Source organism: Musa acuminata, chromosome BXJ2-2 (assembly GCF_036884655.1).
Source record: "Musa acuminata AAA Group cultivar baxijiao chromosome BXJ2-2, Cavendish_Baxijiao_AAA, whole genome shotgun sequence".
Classification (NCBI taxonomy): Eukaryota; Viridiplantae; Streptophyta; class Magnoliopsida; order Zingiberales; family Musaceae; genus Musa; species Musa acuminata.
The window spans coordinates 16,590,989-16,614,158 of record NC_088339.1 but is presented as its reverse complement, the minus strand read 5'-3'; the positions used below and the strand labels follow the sequence as shown (position 1 = coordinate 16,614,158).

The 23,170-nt window shown below is 36.5% G+C and overlaps 2 protein-coding genes and 1 non-coding gene across 3 annotated transcripts; 2 read left to right on the top strand and 1 right to left on the bottom strand.

Annotated features, from left to right (window-relative positions):
• Positions 1 to 7,655: 7,655 nt before the first annotated feature.
• TRNAV-AAC (transfer RNA valine (anticodon AAC)) lies at positions 7,656 to 7,729 on the bottom strand. The gene has a single exon. It is a non-coding gene; the product is annotated as a tRNA-Val (tRNA).
• Positions 7,730 to 15,848: 8,119 nt separating this feature from the next.
• Positions 15,849 to 18,341, top strand: LOC135604907 (AP2-like ethylene-responsive transcription factor AIL5). Its single transcript, XM_065094555.1, has 9 exons — positions 15,849 to 16,073; positions 16,158 to 16,461; positions 16,573 to 16,655; positions 16,795 to 16,803; positions 16,901 to 16,989; positions 17,086 to 17,159; positions 17,251 to 17,301; positions 17,379 to 17,455; positions 17,529 to 18,341. The coding sequence occupies exons 1-9, from the start codon at positions 15,980 to 15,982 to the stop codon at positions 18,155 to 18,157; spliced, it is 1,410 nt and encodes a 469-aa protein (XP_064950627.1). The 5' UTR covers positions 15,849 to 15,979; the 3' UTR covers positions 18,158 to 18,341.
• A 2,514-nt stretch (positions 18,342 to 20,855) lies between these two features.
• Positions 20,856 to 22,909, top strand: LOC103974879 (pentatricopeptide repeat-containing protein At5g66520-like). The gene is made up of 2 exons (XM_009389780.3): positions 20,856 to 22,519; positions 22,585 to 22,909. The coding sequence occupies exon 1, from the start codon at positions 20,883 to 20,885 to the stop codon at positions 22,356 to 22,358; it is 1,476 nt and encodes a 491-aa protein (XP_009388055.2). The 5' UTR covers positions 20,856 to 20,882; the 3' UTR covers positions 22,359 to 22,519; positions 22,585 to 22,909.
• The last annotated feature ends 261 nt before the right edge of the window (positions 22,910 to 23,170 follow it).

The following is a 23,170-nucleotide window of genomic DNA, read 5'->3' as shown; positions in this document are numbered from 1 at the left end:
CATGCTCTGCTATGCTTTTGGAGTAGATCAAAATATCATCAATAAATACAATTACAAATTTATCGAGATAAGGGTGGAATACTCTATTCATGAGATCCATGAAGGCAACTGGTGCATTTGTGAGTCCAAAAGGCATTACTAAGAATTCATAATGACCATATCTTGTTCTAAAGGCAGTTTTCTATATGTCTCCTTCTCTTATCTTTAGTTGATGATACCTGGATCTCAAATCAATCTTTGAGTATACCTGAGTACCTTGAAGTTGATCAAACAGGTCATCTATTCGAGGAAGAGGATATTTTTCTTTATGGTCACTTGGTTGAGTTGTCTATAATCGATGCATAGTCGCATAGATCCATCTTTCTTCTTCACAAATAGGACAGGGGCACCCCAAGGTGATACACTAGGTCGAATAAAACCCTTGTCCAAAAGCTCTTGGATCTGTTTCTTTAACTCCTCCAACTCAATTGGTGCCATTCTATATGGAGGTTTAGAAATAGGTGCAGTACCAGGTAGAAGATCAATTGTAAATTCAATCTGTCTATTTGGTGGCAGTGCAAGTAGATCTTCAGGAAAAACATCTGGAAAATCCCATACAATGGGGATGTCCTTTAATACTGACTTCTTAGATTCTTCTCCAGAAATAAAGGCCAAGTATCCTTGACATCCCTTCAGTAATAGTTGGGTAGCACTCAAGGCTGAAATAATAGAAGGGAACTTTTCTTGAATCCTAATGAACTTGAAAGGTGGTTGATCTAGAGGTGAGAAAGTAACAGTCTTCTGAAAACAATCGACACTTGCATGGTATGCTGAAAGCCAGTCCATACCCAAGATAGCGTCGAAATCTTGAAATTCTAGTAGAATAAGATCTACTAGCAAATCGTGACTTTCAATAGTAATAACACAGTTTCTATATATCTGATCAACTATCAAAGAGTTTCCAACTGGTGTTATTACCATTAATGCATTATTCATTGTCTCACGATTCTTATGCAATTTCATAGCAAAATAGGGTGATATAAAAGAATATGTAGAACCAAAATCAACAAGCACAGATGCTGGCATACCATAGAGTGTGATGATACCTTTAATAATAGATCTCGAGGCTTCAGCATCTTCATGAGTCAATGCGTAAACTCTTGCCTGTCCTTCCTCTCTAGGTTGTAGTTGTTGTTGTCCAGTTGTTTGGGGTGGAGCTCGGCATTGATGTTGCTTCCGTGGGCAATCCTTTGACATGTGCCCTGGTTATTGATAATAAAAACATACGCGTTGTCCCATGGGGCATGAGGTGGAAACATGATCCGTCTTCCCACAGAAATAACATCTTATAACAACTTGATTGCTAGGAGCTCCTGCTTGTTGATGCTCAAACTGTTTACCTTTTCCTTTCTTTGAGGGTCCAAAATGTGATCCCCCATACGTAAATGGTGTAGTACTAAAAGGTCGCTTTCGATCCTTTGCTTGTTGTAATTCATTATCCAATTTCTCTACCGCCAAAGCTCGATTTAACACTTCAGCATATGTTGGTAAAATCAGTACTGCAATAGACTTTCTAATTGATGATCGAAGTCCCTTCTCAAAATGACGAACTCTTTGACTTTCATTAAAAGCAATATGTGGAGAGAACTGAGCCAACTCAGTGAAATGATGATCATATTCCATTACAGTTCTATTTCCTTGGTGGATGCTAAGGAACTCTTGTTGTTTCTCAAAGCGAACTAGATCAGGAAAGAACTGCTCATAAAATGCATCTTTAAACTGCTCCCAAGTTACCACATTACCTCCAACCTCTAACATCCTCCTTTTTGAGGTCCACCAAGTGTTTGCCTTCGCTTCCAAAATGAAAGAAGCAAAAGGCACTTTCTGATTTTCCCTACATTCGATAGCTTCGAATGTCTTTTCCACTTGATGAATCCAACGTTCAACAAAGATTGGGTCTGGCTTGCCCTTAAAAATTGGTGGTCCCAATCTCTTAAAGTGATCTAAAGTATTATTCCTACCTCGTGGAATTTCATCTCGTTCCTCCTGACGCTCAAAGTATCCTCTAATAGCATTGAGGACTCCGTGTACGTCATCTTGAGCATTGACGGGTGCTGGGGCATGAGGGGCATTCTGCGAAGTCGGAGAAGCTGGCCCATAATTAGTGATAGGTGTACGGGAGGACTGGGTTTGCTCTACGATGCGTGGAGCTTCCAAGTTATTATTTGTTTGAACACCTCTCCGAGTGCGTAGACCAATAGCATTACGACCATGAGCACCCCGAGTGACAAGACCACTAATTTCTGGAATTGGCTTCATTACTCCTATAATAGGTTAACGACAATCATCGGTTAGAGTCAATCAAGGGACCTAATACACCTACAGGCCCTAGACCATGCTCTGATACCATAAAAGATGTCACATCCTGAATTTTTTTTTTTTCCACACAGGCCAAATAGATAAACATCACTTTATTCATCATCAATAACCATTTATTACAATTCATTTATTCATCAAATTACAAATAGAAAAGTAAACATAGTGATGTTAACTTCAAGAGTCATCTAAGTGGCTCTACCTAGCGGTAGAGGAAGGTCCGCTCTCCATTGGAATCTGATTTAATACTAGAGGGAGGCTGCTCTAAAAATCAAAAACAAAGAAAATTCAGCAAAGCTGAGTATGAACCCCAAAAGTCAAATCAAGATGAATATATGATCAAAATTCAATCAATCATCCCATTGGCGTATATCAAATACCCGAAGAAGCACTCCCCCAACAGCGGATGGAGAGGCTTTATCCTACGGGATGAGTTTGTGTTCTCCCAACAGCGGATGGAGGCAAACTCATAACACACTCCCAACAGTGGATGGAGTGGTGTCCCACACCCGCCAAAGTGGGGACACGTTCCTCCCAACAGCGGATGGAGGAACCGTCCAACCGCCACGTCTGACGGCCCGCTAATCCCCGAAGGGAATCGCCCTACCTGCCCTTGGCAGGGAAATAACATAATCTCACACTAGTCATGTCCATATAGGGATGAAATAACACATTTAAACATTTCTTTCAAATATCATCAATACCAAATAATACAAATTAGCCCTCAATTGATTTGAACTCTAGTTCAATTGATCCAATTGAACTCAATTTACTAGGACCTAATTGAACCGATCTCTAATCCTTATTTAACTGGTCTGGAACCACCCTAGACTAGTATAATTTGAATTATATTAGGTTCAATTTAGGTTAAACTAACTTGAATAAATCAATAAATTTGGAATCACCCTGAATTGATCTAGACTAATCAAGCCTAGTTTAGTTCAATCAATACTTAGGCTCAAATCCAACAATAATATTGAGCTAGATTAAGCCAGCTCATCTACTAGTCATGTGCATTATACATGACTGGGCATGCATCACACAAAGCTGGCCCAGCCTTGGCCTATGGACTGGTCATGTGCATCGCATGTGACCGCCCATGATGGTTAGGCTGGGTTAGCCTACGGGCCCAGGGCCTGATCCGTGGGTTGGGCCTGGCCTACGGGCTGGGCCTGGTCTACTGATTAGGCCTAGCCAATAGGCTGTGGCCTGACCTAATGGTTGGGCCTGGCCTGTGAGCAATTTCAATCCAAATAATATATAATTTCATACCGCAACATATATTCATTAGCAATATAAACAAAAAACATAATAATGCATTGAATGATAAACAAGGAGATAAGCTTTAAAACAAGGAAATAACATTCTAATTTAAATGGAAATCATAATACATTAAAAGACATAAACTTTAATATAATGAAATAACCTTCTGAATTCACATAAAAATCATGCTTTCAATACATATAAAATTTCAACATATTCTAGTCAAATTCTAAATCATTCAGAATAGCATATTTTAAATTTCAAATTAATGAATATCACAAAAGATTTTAGATAACATATTTTAATCTAATAATATTTTGATCTAGATAAGATTAAAGATAAACAGTAATATCAGGAAATATCAGATAAAACATATACATTTTTAACATCTTTAAATCTACAATAAAAACTTAATCATGGGTCAACATTATACAAGTGATTACTTTAATGTAATAATAAAAAATTTTAACATTTAAAGAATCGATAAACATTTTTCAAACTACAAGTTTTGTCATAAATTTAATGCACATAAATTTAATAAAAATACATCACTGATTCCTCATTTTCACATGGATACAATGCTATCATCCACATTTCCAAATCGTTACGGCTTGGTCCTTCATAAAAAAAATGCTTTCTTATAAGATACCTACAAGATCTAAATACCTTCATATCAATAATTTCTTCAATATTCAATAGATTAAAAAGAAGAGATACATCTGACATAGAAAATGGTAGTTCAACTCTCTTTACCAAAAACTTATCAATTTCAGACCATCATTATATAATTGTTGAAGTTAATCCATGAGAAATGATTATATCAAAGATATCTAGGAAATGGTCAAATAAAGTACTTCTTATAATATCTAAATGATACTTCCTTGGTAATAATGAGACCAATTTTCTTCGACTACATTTAATAGTGTATTAAGGCTTCGTCCTATAACAATTGTTTACAAGGGCTTTTTAACCTCTCTTCATCATTTGATTGATCTAATCGTAAAAATAAAATTAATAAATTAATAATTATAATTTAAATAAAATTAAATATAAAATATTGTAAATAAAAATATACCTATGCTTGTGCCAACATTCTTGAAGATAGCTTTGGAATTTCTACACATATAATAAGTGAAGAAATAAATAAATCTTTTAGAAATAAATAAATAAATAAATAAATAAGTGTAGACATTCTTTTAGTTTATGAACAAAAAATAAATAAATCTTCAAAATAAACTTCAGAACATGTTCTTCAAATGAAGATATATCAAAAGAAGGATCACAAGAAAAAGTCAAATCTCAAGGGAGAGATCAAAATAACAAAGTCCATGTTCGATCAAATAAGGGTAAAAGAAACTTGAATGAAGGTAATAAAGAAACCCGTCGATGTTTTTACTTAAAAAAAATAAACATATTGAAAAACATTATTGTTACAAAAATAAAAATCTAAATGTTTCTCTCTGCTCTTATTGTAAAAAATATGGTCATCTTGAAAAAAATTGTTAGAGCAAAAATCAAACAAATTATTATAAGGAAAATAATAATGAAAAAGGGATGAAGAAAATATTTTCTTTATAACATCCGATGAGGAATATTCTAGATTTGCTTGGTTTTTAGATAGTGGATGTATTAATCATATGACAGGGAACAAAAATTTATTCTAAAGGCTTGATTATTTAATCAAATCAACAGTATAGATGGGAAATGACAACAAGGTTCAAGTGGAAGGAAAATGAATAGTTGTTGTGAACACGAAATTTGGTAAAAAATTTATTAATGATATGATGTTTATTCCTAGTTGAAAACAAAATCTCAATAGTATATGGCAACTAATAAGAAAAAGATATTATATTATTTTTTATGATGAAAAATACTTGATTTATGATAAAAATTTGGAAAACTAATAACAATTGTGAGGATGACAAAAAACAAAGTATTTCCCTTATTATTTTTGGATTTCTCCTTACATGCTACTATTACTGATGAATAAACATTATAATATAAAAGCTATAATCATCTAATTTTTTGTGGGTCTATACAAACTATCTTACATAACAAATCCTATAGAATTCAAACTGATGAGAAGATGCCTTAGAACAAAACTAAAGTTGATGAAAGTTCTAATGAGAGCAATAATGAGCCATAATTCAAGAAACAAAAAGTTTTAGATTATGTTCCATCTACTGCTAATAAACCTATTACAAAGATTGCAAAAAGGAAGAGCACCAGTAGTGATGAAGATGAGGATGATAGCTTTGAAAAAAGTTCCGATGATGAATATTCAAAAGGGCAATAAGTTAAAAGTCTCAAGCATCGAAAGACAATAGTCATTCTCACGAGTCTTCTAATAAAAGTGAAAATAAGCAACCATTGAAGACTCCGAAGAAGGTTAAAGATGTAAAATGGTGGATGCATCATCGCAGACCAATTTATCGATATCTTCACAAAAGCTTTGGTAAATTTTTTTTTTTCCAAGACAACTTCAAGTTACAACTATTTGAATTAAGGGGATGTGTTAAGATTAAATCAAATAGTTATAATTAGATAAAATAAAAGATAAAAATTTAGATTTAAATAAATAGATTAGGGTGAACATATTTATTGGAATATAGTAGATTTTTTATTATTTTAAAAAACTTATGGAAACACCTATAAAAAAGGTCGAGACCTCATATGAAAATTTTAAAATCTAATCATGATCATTAATTGACATATTAACTGAGTAAGGCATTTATGATTCAATCATAGCCCTATGCAAATTTATTTGGATTTCTATTCATTGAAAATGTTATAAGGTTGACTCAAGGAATTTCTTTCTATTCTAATGATCTTACTATAGGACGGATCCACTTCCTGATGAAGTATTTTTTTATTTTTAATAACATTGATAGATAGACATTAGGCTAGATATCAAGTTGGGATGAAAGTCAATTGCCAAGTAGCTAAGGTTTTGGCACTCGTATAGACTTAAATTATCCATTTTATTATGATGAAAATGATAATAGTGGTGATGTCTTTGAAAATAAATTGACTAAAAAAAGAATACAAGAATAGGTTGAAGGTAAATTTAACCATAATATTTATGATGTATCGTTGGTGAATGAGTTGTTTTAAGTGAGGATAGATAATACCGAACAAAGTACTTGTTGAATATGATTATAGTCAAAATAATGATGATTATTCTCATAATAATCTTTTTGTTAGTCATGTATGAATTTGAATGACATAAAAGTTATTTTATTATATATATATATATATATAAAATTTTATAACCTAAATAATAATAATATTATATATATTTTTTTATAATCTAAAATAATATATTATTTTAAACTATATACAATTTTAGTGAATGGGCTTTTGTGTTTTTCCATGATGATTGTTACATAATACTCATTACAAATGCATTAGAAAGTATGAATTCATTACTTAAGGATGTTCGTAACTAACTAATTTTGTGATTCAACTGACTACGAAGAATATTGTTGAATAGTTCTACATTCATCATAAAATAGATAACAATTTAAAATCAACTTTGATAAGTTTCATCGAGGATCAATTTGCTAAGGCAAAGGACAATGGTCAATGATACAGTATCTTTCTTGGTACTCATACAAGTGCAAACATCTTATAAGACAATTATATGAGATAAAAAGTTGTTCATTTAGGCATTTTGAGAATTTATATTCTCATGCTATGGCTGCTATTAGGTATAGGAATGGTAATCCATATTCCTTTTGTAAAGATTATTATAGAGTTGACACATACAAGAAGATCAATAATGATAAGATTTTTCTTACAAGAAGCAAATAATATTGGATACAATGAGAATGAGAATATGATCGTATCATATTATCTCTAAGAAGCATGGTACAAGCTGGTAGAAGAAAAAGAAAAAAGAATTGAATTTTAGTGTTCAATGTATGAACAATTTAGCAATTTGGATAGGATTTGAGGGCAATGCCATTTTGATAGGATTTTTTTTGGTGAAACAACTTAGTTAAAAATTAATTTTAGTGACAAAGAAATTTAGCAATTGGCGTCGCCCGGACTCGAACCGGAGACCTTCAGTGTGTTAGACTGACGTGATAACCAACTACACCACGACACCCCGACAAACAATCTTAATTTTAATGAGTTATATGATTATATTATAACATATCTTAATATATTTTAATTGTTTGGTTGTCCAAAGTTGAAGGAAATTCTTTTACTTACCAAAAAAAAACAAAAAACAAAAAGAAGTTGAAGGAAATTACATTGGAAGTGTAAGTTGCAGTATATTCTCTATTCTAATTATTTTGGACCAATTTAGAATTTCAAATCTCAAAAAATATTGCATGGATCCATTATCTTTTGGTGGAAATAGAAAAAACTTTGATAAAATTAGAAATTGGCACATAGTTAAGATGTTGAAAAATAAAAAAAATATTTAAATTAGATAAATGGTGACATTTGTCCATTGGGAATAAATTCAAAGCTTTCATAAAAAATTTCAGATGAATAATGGGGAACAATATCAAACAAATTATCTTAAATGGAAAACATATTATAAAAGTTCATCTTAGTTTCAATCCAAGTTTTTCAGAAGATTTCAGATTAGTTTAACCAAATCTCCCATGTGATACACTATTTTTGAATTATCCTAAAAAACAATATATCATATGAGATGCTGAAAATTCAAATTATATCAAAATAATTCTCTAAATTAGAAAAACAGTGACATATGCCCATATGGGACAAATACAAACCTTTCATGAAAAGTTTAAATTATTTAAACTAGTCCTTATATGCAATACATTATTTTTATTTTAACCCCAAAAATAGTGTACCATGTATTAGAAAATATTTTTTTTCATAAATTTTTACCTCTGTGTATGGACATATTTAGAAGCTTATATATTAAAAAAACATTGCAGCAAAAAAAAAAAAAAAGAAAATTAGAAAATGACACATTGTTTTGATGTTGAATAATTCAGAAAAAAATCAAAAAAATGTCTAAAATAGAATAGACATTATAAAAGTCCATCTTAGTGCCTTCTAAGTTTTACAAAAGATTTCATATTATTTTTTATCAGTCCTCCTATGTGATAGAAACATTGTTTTTTAATTGATCCCAAAATATAATATATCCCATATTAGAAAAATACTTTTCTTGAACAAATTTTTTTCATTGTTTTTTAACATATTTAGTAGCTCAAATATAAAAAATATTACATATATACATGATTTTTCAATGAAAATGGGAAACAAGACTTAGAAAAAATTTATAAAAGGTACACTGTTTTGATACTGAATAATTGATACAAGTGCCCTACAAACCAATCACGTAAGTGATGGCACGTGTGATACTCTGCACAATCATTTTTGTTATTATTATTGTAGGAAAATCTAGGGGGTGACATCACATGCGCAACGGAAGAACATGAAAATAAAATTCTCAAATTTCTCATCAATGTGTTCATCGTCGTGCGAAAATTGGTGCGTAAAATCTATGAAACTTAAAACTACGTATATTAAAATTTATTTTACCTAGGGAGATCGTATATCCCCGAATCTCTGTAGATCTCTAGGAGAGGGTTAAGAAGGTCAAGTGTCCTCCTCTCTAGTGGTGATCCACAAGCAGGGCTGCGACGATGCTCCTTAAGTCTCCAGGCCTACTATTTGTGGAGGAGAGAGGGAGAGGAGAATAGGAGATGGTAACCTAAAGAGGCTCTAGCCTATAAACCATTGGTTCCCTCCTATTTATAGAGGTCCCCTATCAACTTAACATTAATGGATCATGCCCTATTGGATATTGGATCTCCATCCAACTACTCAAGCCTCTTAGATTAGTGGATCTCTATCCAATAATCTCTCATTGGCTCTTATTGGATCTCATCCATAGGATCCAATAATTTAGGGGCTTATTGGATATCCAATAAGATAGGGGTTCGGACAGATATCTCATATCCGAACCTCTACTTATCGCAACGCCTACCATATGTGTGTGACCCTCTAGGCCCAATATCGAGCTAGCCGTGAGTCATACCACTACGTCGTAGTCCCTAGACGATATAGGAAAATCCAATCCTTTTAGACCTATCTATCCTCAGTTACAGTGTACCTATAATCTCTCGTCCATCTAATATCCTAGAGACTGTATACTGGGCATGGTGTTGTCAGGCTCATACTGTTTCTTCTCGAGCCTCGTTCTAATCAGATTCTCCTGGATAACTCTTTCTCTCTCAATCTAAATGACCTTGGCCAAAGATTTGTTTGAGCAAAAATACATGAGATATTTCTCTTATCATACTGAGAACAGATGATCTTCTATCGACACTCAATAGCCCTCGTAAGGTTGGCTGTCACTCTCGATGATCAGTTATGCTAGATCTAGAACTTCTAAACCTATAAGTCTAGAATCAAAGAGTGGAGTACTCATACAGGACATCCTTAGTGTCTTAAGTCTAAGGATCAGGTACACTACTAGGACGATGGAATTGTTGTTTGATAATAAGGTATCATCAACCATCCAGCATTCTATGAGCAGATCAATCAGTGAACTCATTCTCCAATAAGCACCTACACTGTAGTCATAGTATCCCCACATGAGCAGCTATGAGAATAGTCGCCTCTATCATATTGACGGATATATAGTACACAAGTATGTTTGGTTATCTTGATGTCCATCTCGAGTAACGTATGGCCAAGATTATTTAAGGTCTATGTTTAAAGATGAATAGGTCTCATTATCGTGATCTCATCACGATTCGATTCTCATTGCACAGATCCATGGACATCACAATATAATTATACATCAAGCAATATAAAATGATAAAATGTTAGAATAATAATAAGCAAAAAAAGTACATATCATATCACACGTGTCATCACTCACCTGATTAGCTTGTAGGGCACCTATGACTAACAGATCCAATATTCATTAAGCTAGGGGTTATTGAATGGAATTCCAATCCCCAAAAAGAATGTTCCAACTCTATAAATAAGAGTTGGGATTAAAAGGGATCATAGCTAGACCCCTACTATTGCCACCTCCAGCTTTGTCTAAAATCTTGGGTTAGTACAATGGTCTTTTTTCCCAAGCGAGCAAACTTGTCCTTCTCAATTTTGTCATCAACTCTATGCCTACTCAGATGTTATTTAACTGCCACATTTCTGACACTATTTTATAACACATGGTCGGTATATCAAGAAACTTATTTTGGATTCCTCCTTCGCTTCTTAAGGACACCATCATTAGTCTTGAGAATAAAGGAGGACTTGGTTTATAGTAGTGATTTCAATAGGCGCTCAAGCGACACACTTCAAAGAGGCACCGCGTGGGCTCGAGCGAGCGCATGGGTTAAACCAAGCGACCTCGGTGCTTTAGTTGGTTCAATCGAACCAACTAAAGCACCGATATCAGCCTCCCAACATCTCTCTCGCGATTTCCCCAACCATAACCCTGCTCGTGATTCTACCGCCGACATTTTCTCTCCACTGTTGTTGCCTCTACGCTGTCGCTGCTCTTCGTTGCCACTGTCACTCTAGTGGTGCATGAACGTAAGGAAAGAACGCGTTGTACAAGGAGGTGCGTCATCGCCGCATCCGCTGTGTGGAGTACCACTAGAGAGGAGTTTACGAGAGCTTCTTCATCCACGGACTAAGATCTACAGTTTTTGGGATATAAGATCTCCCTTATGTGAGAAGGTCTCAACCACTTTATGCGGTTACACGGTTTTTATCGTTTTTGAGTTTTATACTCCTGATCTTCACATGATGATTTGATAAATCTGCTTTTAAAAAACTAGTTTTTATTTTTATTTTTCGCTATGCTCTTTGTGATTTTCTAATACAAACTATATAGATCTACGTAACTTACCCACAATACAATACAAATATACATCTTTTCAAATAGCTAACAAAATGATACTTGTTTAAATTAAATCTTTATATTCTCTCTTCTACTAATAGAATCCTCTTAGAAATAAATGATTAAACTATTATTACCCCATTATACTTATTCAAAATTTTGAGATTATCAATCATTGATGTTAATTACCACAACAATCTATAGTTGCTTTGATAATATAATATATATATATGCAAATATATATAGCATATAAATTTAGCAAAAAAATCCATCACTGATTCCTCATTTTCACATGGATGCAATGCTATCATCCACCTTTCCAAATTGCTATGACTTGATCCTTCATATAAAAAATACTTTCTTGTAAGATACCTAGAAGATCTATATACCTTTATATCAATAATTTCTTCAATATTCAATAGATTAAAAAGAAGAGATACATTTGACATAGAAAACGATAGTTTGACTCTATTTATCAAAAACTTATCATTTTTAGACCATCATTATATAATTGTTGAAGTTAATCGATGAGATATGATTATATCAGAGATATCTAGGAAATAGTCAAATAAAGTACTCTTTATAATATTTAAATGATCCTTCCTTGGTAATAATGAGACCAATTTTTCTCGACTACGTTTAATAGTGTACTAAAGCTTCGTCTTATAACAATTGTTTAGAAGGGCTTTTTGACCTCTCTTCATTATTTGAATGATCTAATCGCAAAGATAAAATTAATAAATTAATAATTATAATTTAAATAAAATTAAATATAAAAGATTGTAAATAAAAATATACCTATGCTTGTGTCAACATTCTTGTAGAGAGCTTTGGAATTTCTACACATATAATAAGTGCTTGATGATATGATTTTTTTTCTAGTTAAAACCAAAATGGATTAGAGTTGATACTTCAATGACAAATTCTCTAAATTAATAAGTGCTTGATGACATTATTACTATTCAGATAATGAAAATTTAAGATAAAGCATGGAAATAGAAAATATTGCATGGTTTCATTTTAATTCAGTACAAATAAAAAAAAAGAAAATAGAAAATGGCACACTGTTCATATGCTGAAAAAAACAAAAAAAAAATTAAATTAGAAAAAAAAGTGACAAATTTCATTTGAGTTCAATTTAAAGTTTACATGAAAATTTTATATGATTTAGACATATGCAATACACTATTTTTAGTTTGATACTAAAAATGGAGTATTGTATACCAAGACATATATTTGCTGCATAATTTTTTTACTATAAGTTGTCCACCAATTTACAAGGTCAAATGTTAAAAAATATTATATGGATTCATCTTAATTCAATGCAAATAGAAAAAAAAAGAAGAAAATAGAAAAATGGCTCATTGTTCAAATGCTAAAAAAATAAAAAAATTTAAATTAGAAAAATACTGACATATGTCCACGTAGGTCCAATTTAAATTTTTCAGGAAAATTTTAAATGATTTGAATCCATCCTTATATGTGATACACTATTTTTTTCCAACCCCAAAAACAAAGTATTTATACAAGGAACTTATATTGTTTAAACATGTTTTATCATAGCTTGTCCATATATTTAGAAGGTCAAATGTTAGAAAACATTGCAGGAATCCTTCTTAATTTAGTAGAAAAAAAAAGAGAAAATAGGAAAATGACACACTCTTAAGATGCTTAAAAATTTAGAAAAATATTTATAAAAAAATATTTAAATTTAAAAAATTAAGATAGAAGTGCATCTGGGTGTAATGCAATGCTTTCACTTGAGTTTCAAATGATTTGGAGTAGTATTTCACCAGGTTAGTAGTTACAATTGATCAAGTTATTTTTTTAAGTAACTCATAGACACTATTTTATAGCAGTTAACAACACAAAATAAATATTCTTGGAAAAACTATTTCATTAGGAATTAGTCAGGTCCATGTTTTGTGGTTTTTAACCATACCCCTTAATCTAATCAGTTTATATTAGGTAAACCTGATGTCCAGAACCCATACTGTCTGACCACAATACACACTACTAATATCATATGTTAATGTATATAATAGAAAAGGCATCTTAAACTTTAGGAAACTATAGGATAAGAAATTTTTTTTTTTTTTACAAAAAATTGCTCAAAATATTTGATCTGTGCAAATGACAAAACTAGCTTTATAATATTCAGAACACTAAACATCAATACAAAAGAGTAATAAGTATCCAAATGTTTAGTAGATATAGAACTCTAAAAAATTATTTTTAGGGTGATAGACTAGAAAATTGTTTGTAGGAATGGAGACATACCAAATTGTTTGTAGAATAAACCTTACAGTGTCGATAGCAATGAAAATGGAAGAAACCTTAGCGACAATAATAACTCTAAACCATTTTGACGCATATTGCATTGATTGGGATTCCAATGAAATATGGATGTATAGTGTATGGTAAAAGAACTGGTTTAAGTTAAACCAATTATCTCTCTGATTTAATTTGAACTCAATCATTTTTATAGGGTAATATTGTCTTTCAAAAAAGAAAGTGTGCTGTTTGGATATTTTTCAAAATAGAAACGTTTTACGAGAAAAATTCATATATATATATACACTCCCTATTACAATATCACATGAAGATGATATTGTGTTGTAGTCATTCTATTACATAAATATGAGAAGTGTTAGCAACATTCCCAATAATTGGTTTGAACCATAGTGTAGCAGCATTGCATCCGAGGAGGATAAGCAAACACGAAAGCATGATCACAAACTATTCAAATAAGCTGTTATATAACTATGATTCTCTTATCTTTTTTTTCAGTGTTATGCTCCTCCTCATGCTCAACACTTCAGGTATCAGCAAACACAGTGCACTGCAGATAAACTCCAGCCAAACTCAAGGGTGCAAACAATATGTCATGCATGCACATGCCTACCCTAACTCTCTCTCACCACAATAGCGTCCGTTAAAAAGCTATAGCCCACACTGTAAGTAAAGTTGCATTGCCTAACCACGTACTTGCTTCCATGAACACATCACTAAGCTCTGTCGATAAGATTCACCATTTCATTATATATATTGTATGTGTCTCCGTGATGTGTCCACCCTATCACCCTATATGCGTCATTGTCATCTCCCTTAAACGTGCTTACTTTCACTTCCTTTCTACCACCTCCCACGTGAACTCCACCACCCCGTCCTTTGACCAGATTCCTGCTCTCATCCTTGGATCTTCTCCGCGGCCGCACGTGGGAGGCCGGGCGCCGAGTCCGGACGCCAGCTCACGTGTTGCCCGCGCGACGCGGCCCTCGTGCCTCCCGTTGCACGTGCAGCAACGTCGGACTAATGCCACCTGCTTGTATTATCGCGTCGCCCAAAACTTGACCATGTGGGAACCACACTAATATTTCGAACCACAAGGTGGGTAACCAATCGAGGAACGGAAAAACGCGTAGGAAAAGGCGGTGCAGGCAGCGAACGTGAGAGGTATGATTAGTTTTACTGACCGCGGGATTCTTTTATCCTCGCTTTGACCGTCGAATGGGCCGGCGGACATCATCTGTCGCTGACCCTTCCACGTTCCCGCTTGTACTGTCGAGTGATAACCTCTCACCGACGGTGGTGAGATTCACATCCGACGGCCAGACTTTTATCATCGTAGAAAACATATATCAGCCGTCCGATGCGCATCGGACAGATTAGACTTCGCGAGTGCGAGTCTCGGCAATCATGGAAGGGCGAGTGCGGTCGAGAGCGAAGCGACGGGATGGGGCTGAGCAAGTGACGGGATTCGGGTGCGGACAAAAGCGAGGCGAGGCGAGACGAGACAGGTGGAGCGACGCCATGGTACGGTGAGGCGGCGACACGCTTGTTTTCTCCGCTCCGTACACGTGTCATCGGTGGTGATAATACGGTGTTGGGATCGATTTTGATTTGGATATCATGGATTTGATTTGATCCGAACTGGGTCGGATTGAAGTCGATCCATTTGAATTCAAATTGGTTTTGAACTCAAATAAATTAACAAAGTATTAAAGGCACGATTCTGATGAGAGGATAACACTCGGTAACTTTAGTAGCATTAAAGGCACACACACGAGAAGAACAAAAGAATTTTTGGATCCGGAGGCTGTGTTGCGGAAACCCACTTAGCTGTGTGTATATGAATCGGACAGTTCTTTAAAATTCTTATCGGATTCGGAGATGAAGATCCGACCTCATAGTATCAGTATTCATTGTCAAGCCATCTCTTTGCTTAGAAAGCGGTGAAGATGACCGCTGAGACGACCTCTGAAGGGCTTCCACTTGCCCGCCTAAATCTTATCTTTGCTTTCTTTACATTTTATTGTAAGAACAGTAATAAGGAATTTAAAATACCTCGTTACTCGTGCTCTCTCTCTATCTCTCTGAGTCTCATCATCTTCTCTCCTCCTCTCCACGTCTGTGTCCGTCTCTCGCCTTTCTTTCTCTTCTCTTCAAATCGACCATCTGCTCGGTTTTCTCGGTCTTCCCGTAGGCCGACTTGGATCGCAGGCAATGAACATGAACGCTACCGACAACTGGCTCGATTTCTCCCTCTCCCAGCAGCGGTGCCTCCTTGAAGCCTTCTCCGACGCCCCGCACCACCATGGTCTCTCTCTCTCTCTCCCTCTCTGTGTTTTCCTTTATTTTTTATTGATGTAGCAGCTCTGTAATCGGCAACCTACCTTTTCAGGTGGAATCGAGGGGACGGACGAGGAGACCAACGCAGCGACGGAGCTGGTGGCGCTGGCGGGGATGGGGCCCAAGCTGGAGGACTTCCTAGGGGGGCCTCCGGGGCGGTACTCAGGCGGGGATGTTGACACCGGGCCTAAAGGGGTTTACGACTCCGACTTGAAGACCATAGCCGCCGGATTTCAGCGAGGCGTCCCTGCGGAGCAGGAGAAGCCCAAGGCAGCGCAGAAGGCGCCGCTGGAAGAGTCCAGGATGGCCGCGGACAGCTTCGGTCAGCGGACTTCCATCTACCGGGGCGTCACCAGGTAACAACCAAGTCCATACGTTGCACTGCAACTAAGGCGGGGCTTTAGTTCAGCGAAGGCTGTTCCCATTCTTTCCATATGTATCGATGCTACTAGGGATACTCTGGGCAGGCACCGATGGACGGGGAGGTACGAGGCGCACCTGTGGGACAACAGCTGCCGCCGGCAGGGGCAGAGCCGTAAAGGCCGACAAGGTACGCCGGCGAAGCTAGCATCAACCATACGTTCACTTTAGATTTTAGCCTCCTATCTTCTAACATGCGCTCCCATTTCGCTGTCGATGTTTGCTCCGTTCGCTGGTGCTCGTTGCCGTCATGCTGCTCCCCGCTGCAGTCTATTTAGGTGCCTAATCTTTTTGTTCTCTTCCATACTTTTACGAAGTCTCCCAATAAATACAGTGTAAGGCATTTCTTTTCTTTTTCTTTTGATGATATCATAGGTGGTTATGATAAGGAGGAGAAGGCGGCGAGGGCGTACGATCTCGCAGCGCTCAAATACTGGGGTCCAACCACCACCACCAACTTCCCTGTATGTAGTAGACAACGAGGTTCACTACCGGATGAATGCTGTAGTTATACGCGTATCTATCTGATGTACGTGAACGCCTGGTGCACATCCGTGTAGGTCTCTAACTATGAGAAGGAGCTGGAGGAGATGAAGAACATGACTCGCCAAGAGTTCGTCGCCTCCCTAAGAAGGTGAAGAACCGCCGCATGGCTGCTTGCATGGTGGCATAGCCAGCGTGCACATGATGATGATGATGTTGACTTGTGGTTGTTGTTCTTGTAGGAAGAGTAGTGGGTTCTCCAGGGGCGCCTCCATCTACAGAGGAGTCACCAGGTCTGTTCCATGTTCAACTTGGGATACATATGACCACTATCCTTTAGCATTGATAAGGGTTGTCTGTGTGTTTGCAGACACCATCAACATGGTCGGTGGCAAGCAAGGATCGGAAGAGTAGCAGGCAATAAGGACCTCTACCTTGGAACCTTCAGTAAGTGGTTCGAGAATGCCATACGAATACACATAGTAAGCATGGAAGATCGATGGGATTTTGGTGCTTTCAGGTACGCAGGAAGAAGCGGCGGAGGCGTATGATATCGCAGCGATCAAGTTTCGGGGAGTCAATGCGGTGACCAACTTCGACATGAGTCGCTACGATGTGGAGCGCATCGTTAGCAGTAATCTCCCCGTTGGCGGCATCACTGGGAGGTCGTCGGCATCCACCTCTTCTGATACCATGAGCGTCGATGTCAGGCATCAGATCGAACACCATGATCCTTGGGCCACTCTCGGTCTCATCGCCAACATCCCCATGAAGCAGGATCACGACTTCTGCTCCCTGCTCACTCTCCACCAACACCACCACCACCACCAGCAACACGGCCAAGCTTTAGACTTTGGCCTGTTCTCCTCTGGTGTAGCCATGGACCTCGCCGCTGCTTATTCCAACAACGACATGAGCCAAGAGAGTGGAAGTGAGTTACCGGAACGACAGCAAGAACAATCTCAGAGTAGTAGTCAGTGCTACTCCATCCCTCCTTGTGTCACCACCGTTGGATCCTTTGGTGGTAATGGTTACGGGGGATACAACTATGTGGGGGATTGGGTTGCACCACCACCTTCCTACTATCATCAGACTTCTAAACCAGATGTGGCGGCAGCTTGCCACACGGCCATTTTTGGGATGGAATGATGTGAAGTGAGAGATCAAAGTAGGGAGACTCAGCGAGCTGACTTGAACTGACATACTTGCACAAATGAAGGTAGGGTCTGTTCTGCTCATGTTCAGGGTGGAACTTGTTTTAGTTTTGTGGTTCTTCTTTTGCTGGCATGATTCATCAGTCTAATGGAAACACGCATGTCAGATGATTTAAACTTCATTCTCTATTTCTGTGAAAGAATGCAGTGAATGGTAGTTGATATAACGTGATCTGCTCATTGCTGTGCATGAAAGAACACAACAAGAAGAGGAACTTACATAAAAGCAAGAAGAATGGACATCCCATTTACAACAATTTGGTAATTATGTATATATGTATGTATATATATATACATATATATATATATATACATATATATATATATACATATATATATATATATATATATATATGTCACTTTTAAGTTTTTCAATTTGATGTCTTTTTTTCTATTTAATATATAATTTGAAAATTTTGAAGCTTGATTTTATTTTTTCTTTATTGATATTATTACGCAATCGATAGTAGTCATCTATTTTGTTTGCCTTAATCAATTATAAAATTTTGATTTGTTTAAAAGTAATTTTGTTAGATTTATTGAATCAATCTTGAAATGTGAAATCAATCATATTAACATAATCATTTGCATGGATATATGATTTCTTTATCATTTCACGGTAGCATCAATAACACTATAAATTCTTTAATTACTTGCTCTATAAAAAAAAATTTATATAGGGAAGTAAAATTATTTTATGCTTCTAATAAAAATAAATACTATCTACATAGTAATTTGAGTCTTGTTTTTGCTTGATCTATATTGATATCTTCAATTTTCACTTTCTTCTAGAATTATATCATATAATTTTAATAAGTTTACTTTCACATGGTATAGGAAGATATGTATCTCCTTCATAAGTATTTTTATGATCAATCAAACTTCTCTAGAGACTCATGAAATAATACTTTCATCTAGTTTCATTGTTTTCTCTTTAAAAAATCAAACTCTTTACAACCATGCAAGATGATTTCCTTTAAATCTTTCGATCCAAGAAAAGTTACTATCATAATTTTTCATCTCCAATAATCTTTTTCACCAAATATAGATAATAAAAAATTTTAAAATAAATTATAAAAATAATTATTTGCACCTTCAATTTTCTCTTGATAATTTTTCTCCTAGTCTAATTTATCAATTGCTTTCTTGATTCCGATATCTCCTCTTATTTGATTAGTGTCATGGTTATATTGTTCCTCATTGATGCTACGAGTAATTGTTCTCTCTTTATGATTTTCTCTATCCTTAATTTTCTCTCTCTATATATTCTCTCTTCTCAATTTCTCTCTTTACTTTTTTGTCTCACCTTACATTTTCAATCTCTATATGTACTCTCACTATAGGTTCTCGGTGGATTATCTCTCCTTAGATTTTCTCTCTCTATGATTTCTTCTTGGATTTTAGGTTATGCGCACTTTCTTTTATAGATTTTCTCTATATATCTGTTTTCCCTTCAAAATCAAACTTGTTCGGATCAAACCCTTTGATGTTACGTTGAAAAATTCTAATGAAAAGATGTTGAGCATCAAGAAATCATAAAATTCTTATTAAATATAAAAACTTATAATCACTTAAAACACTTAATCTCTAACCTTCTTTAGGCATTTCCTCATATCTCCTAATTATGGTCGTAATTCCTCTCTTAATTATATGCCTAATGTATTCCATTAGTTAGTTATTATAAAAAGTTAAGACTTTGACTTCAACTATACGATTTTTATTTATTCAAGCGAAAAGATAAAACAATGATTGTCTCCTACCCTTTTACGAGATCCATCGCTTTCGTCTCAAATATAAAGATAAAAGAAGGTAAGCGAAAAAAAAAAATTTATAATATGAAGAGAGAAAAAAATAAAAGAAGATAAGAAAGAGGTAGCCATGTGAATAATACGAAGACGAGAGTAAAAAAGAAAAAAGATAAAACAGAGGTGGCCATGTCGAGGCGGGACGAAAGTAGTTAGGCGATTATGATGAATGGAGAGAAACAATGAAAGACATTTATATTATTAATAATAAAAATCAACAAATGAAAAAACTAGAGCATTTTTTTTTAAAAAAAATCTAAAAAGAAAGGTTTTTTTAAAAATCACCGTGCTATATAATTTTTGTTTAATTAGGAGATCAAAATTATTCAAAAAAGTTTCTAATTTTGAGAAATTATCATAGAGCATTTGATTTTCAAAAATCATCATAGAGATCCTCAACTTTTCAAAATGATAAAATAATCTCTAACAACCTTTTATTTTTTTCATTTAAAAGTTGTATCTCCGCTCTCCACCTTTTTAATAAACCGACTCATATAATTAAATCAGTTTAGCTAATCTAAAACTTAGATTGATATAAAATAAATTATATTAAATAATTCATTAATATAACAATTCATAATATTAAAATATAAATAAAAAATTTCGAAAAATATTTTATTAAATATAAAGTAAAGAATAAATATAATAATAAATATTTATACAGTATAAATATAAAAAAATGAAAAATTTAAAAAACTTGAAATAAGTTTGAAGGTTGTGTATGATTATAAGTTTTAAATTTTAAGAATTTTTATTAAATTTTTATTTCTTAATAAAAATCCAATCCCATCCCAAATTCCATCACGCGTTGTTTTTAATGAGCAGAATTATTCCTACGCTGCAACCATCTCTCCGATGAAGCCACCTCCTCCTCGTTTCCGTCTCTCTTTGATAGGACGCTCGGGTCTCAAACAAGCCCGCCAAATCCACGCCCATTTGATCTCCCTCGGCCTCGTCTCCTACACCTACGTCACCAGCCGAGTCCTCGCCCTCTACGCCCTCCATGACATGGCCCTTGCCCACCAGCTGTTCGCCCGAATCCCCCAGCCGACCATCTTCAACTGGAACACCATGATCCGCGGGTTCTCCGACACCGCCCGACCCCACCGTGGTCTCGCCGTCTACGTCGGCATGCGCCGCCACGACGTCTTTCCCAACATGCATACTTTTCCGTTCACGATCAAGTCGTGCACCGATGTCCCCTTGCTTTCCCAGGTCCACGGGCAGGTTTTTAAGTTCGGGTTCGATCTCGATGTCTTCGTTACCAGCTCTCTCGTGAAAAGGTACTCCGATCTGGGAGCTGTACAACTTGCTTCCAAGGTATTCGACGAAAGTTCTCACAGAAACGTAGTTTGTTGGACTAGTCTCGTAACCGGCTACTGCAGTCATGGCTTGGTGGATAAAGCCCGCAGCTTGTTCGATCATATGCCCGAGAGAAACGGTGCTTCCTGGAGTGCCATGATCACGGGGTACGTGCAGAACGAACGCCACAAAGAGGCCATCGAGTTGTTCCACGAGTTGAGAGAATGTTCGGCTGCAGAGCTCAACGACGCTCTTCTTGTGAGTTCTCTGGGCGCTTGTGCGAGTCTGGGCGCTTTGGAGGAGGGGAGATGGATCCATTCACACATAGACGCAAAGGGATCGACGCACTACGGGCTCGAGCTTGGGACTGCACTGGTGGATTTCTATGCAAAATGTGGCTTCGTCGACGGCGCGAGAGAGGTCTTCGACAAGATGCCACGCAAGGATGTGACAGCTTGGAGTGCGATGATCATGGGACTAGCTCTCAACGGGCACAGCCGTCCCGCCATCAGCGTCTTCTCGGAAATGCTAAAGCAAGGTGTGGCGCCGAACGCGATCACCTTCATCGGAGTCCTGGCCGCTTGTAATCACGGAGGCCTGGTCGACGAAGGGCGGGCTCATTTCGAGAGCATGGTTTCGGCATACGGCGTACGCCCCACGATCGAGCACTACGGATGCATGGTGGATTTGCTGAGCAGGGCCGGCCACACTGCAGAGGCCGAGGGGCTGATTGAGTCCATGCCAATGGAGCCGGACGCGGCGATATGGGGAGCTCTGCTGAACGGATGCCGGATGCACGGCCATTTCAAGCGGGGGGAGCGGGCGGGGAGGCGGGTGATCGAGCTGGAGCCCGTGCATTTTGGGAGGTACGTCGGGCTGGCCAACGTGTATGCATCGATGAAGAGGTGGGATGGTGTGGCAGAGCTGCGAACGGCAATGAGGAAGAGGCAGGTGACCACCACGCCTGGGTGGAGTTCGATTGGCCATCTTGACGACAAAAACCACCGACAGAAAGAGACTCATAGATAGGTCGCTCTCCATCACTCCGCCCGCGGAGGACTTAGTGTGGCATCTTGCGAAGCTGAGCACGTCTCTGTGCTGTGCAGTTCCCGCTCGGCCCACCTGATCTCCTCCTTCCGCGTATTCAGGACGGAACGCCGCAGGTGAAGCTATATGCATTTAAAAGAGAGGTACGGCAGACAAACATCTCGAATTTTTCTTAATGCATATAAAACCTAATCCAGTACATGCACAGCACGTCTCACAAGGAAGATGGAGGATGAATCAAAGACATCAGTTTCGTTGATGCAGTAGACCGAGCTTAAAATTTTATACTCTTCCAAAGAAGGTCAAGATGCATCATGTTAAGCCACAAAGAGTCAACGAGGGGAGAATGGAAATCATGCCAACTTCAACAGCCACCATCATCACTCCTGGTATCCACTACTCCTTTATGAAATTGTTGGATGCAGGATCGAATGATCTTCCTTTAAGTATTAAGAACTGCAGCATTGCTATTTTGTATTTGCAAATAGAATTTTCTCTTATATACTGATCAATTGCATATCATATGCTTCACATATTGTTTTCGCACTTAAGTCGACTATGCCGTAGATGTTTCAGGATAGCCTGCATCACACAGCTTTTGCTTACCTAACTGAAGCCTGCATCCTGGCTCAAGTGCCAGGACTCGGACCTGACTTCAACTAAGTATATTGTTCTTTAAGATATTATCTATTATGATCTTTTTAATTACTCATTTTATCACATTATAAGTGTGCATGCCATTTGAAATTTATAGATTATATTGTTCCTAGAAAACTACTTTATATCAAATTGAT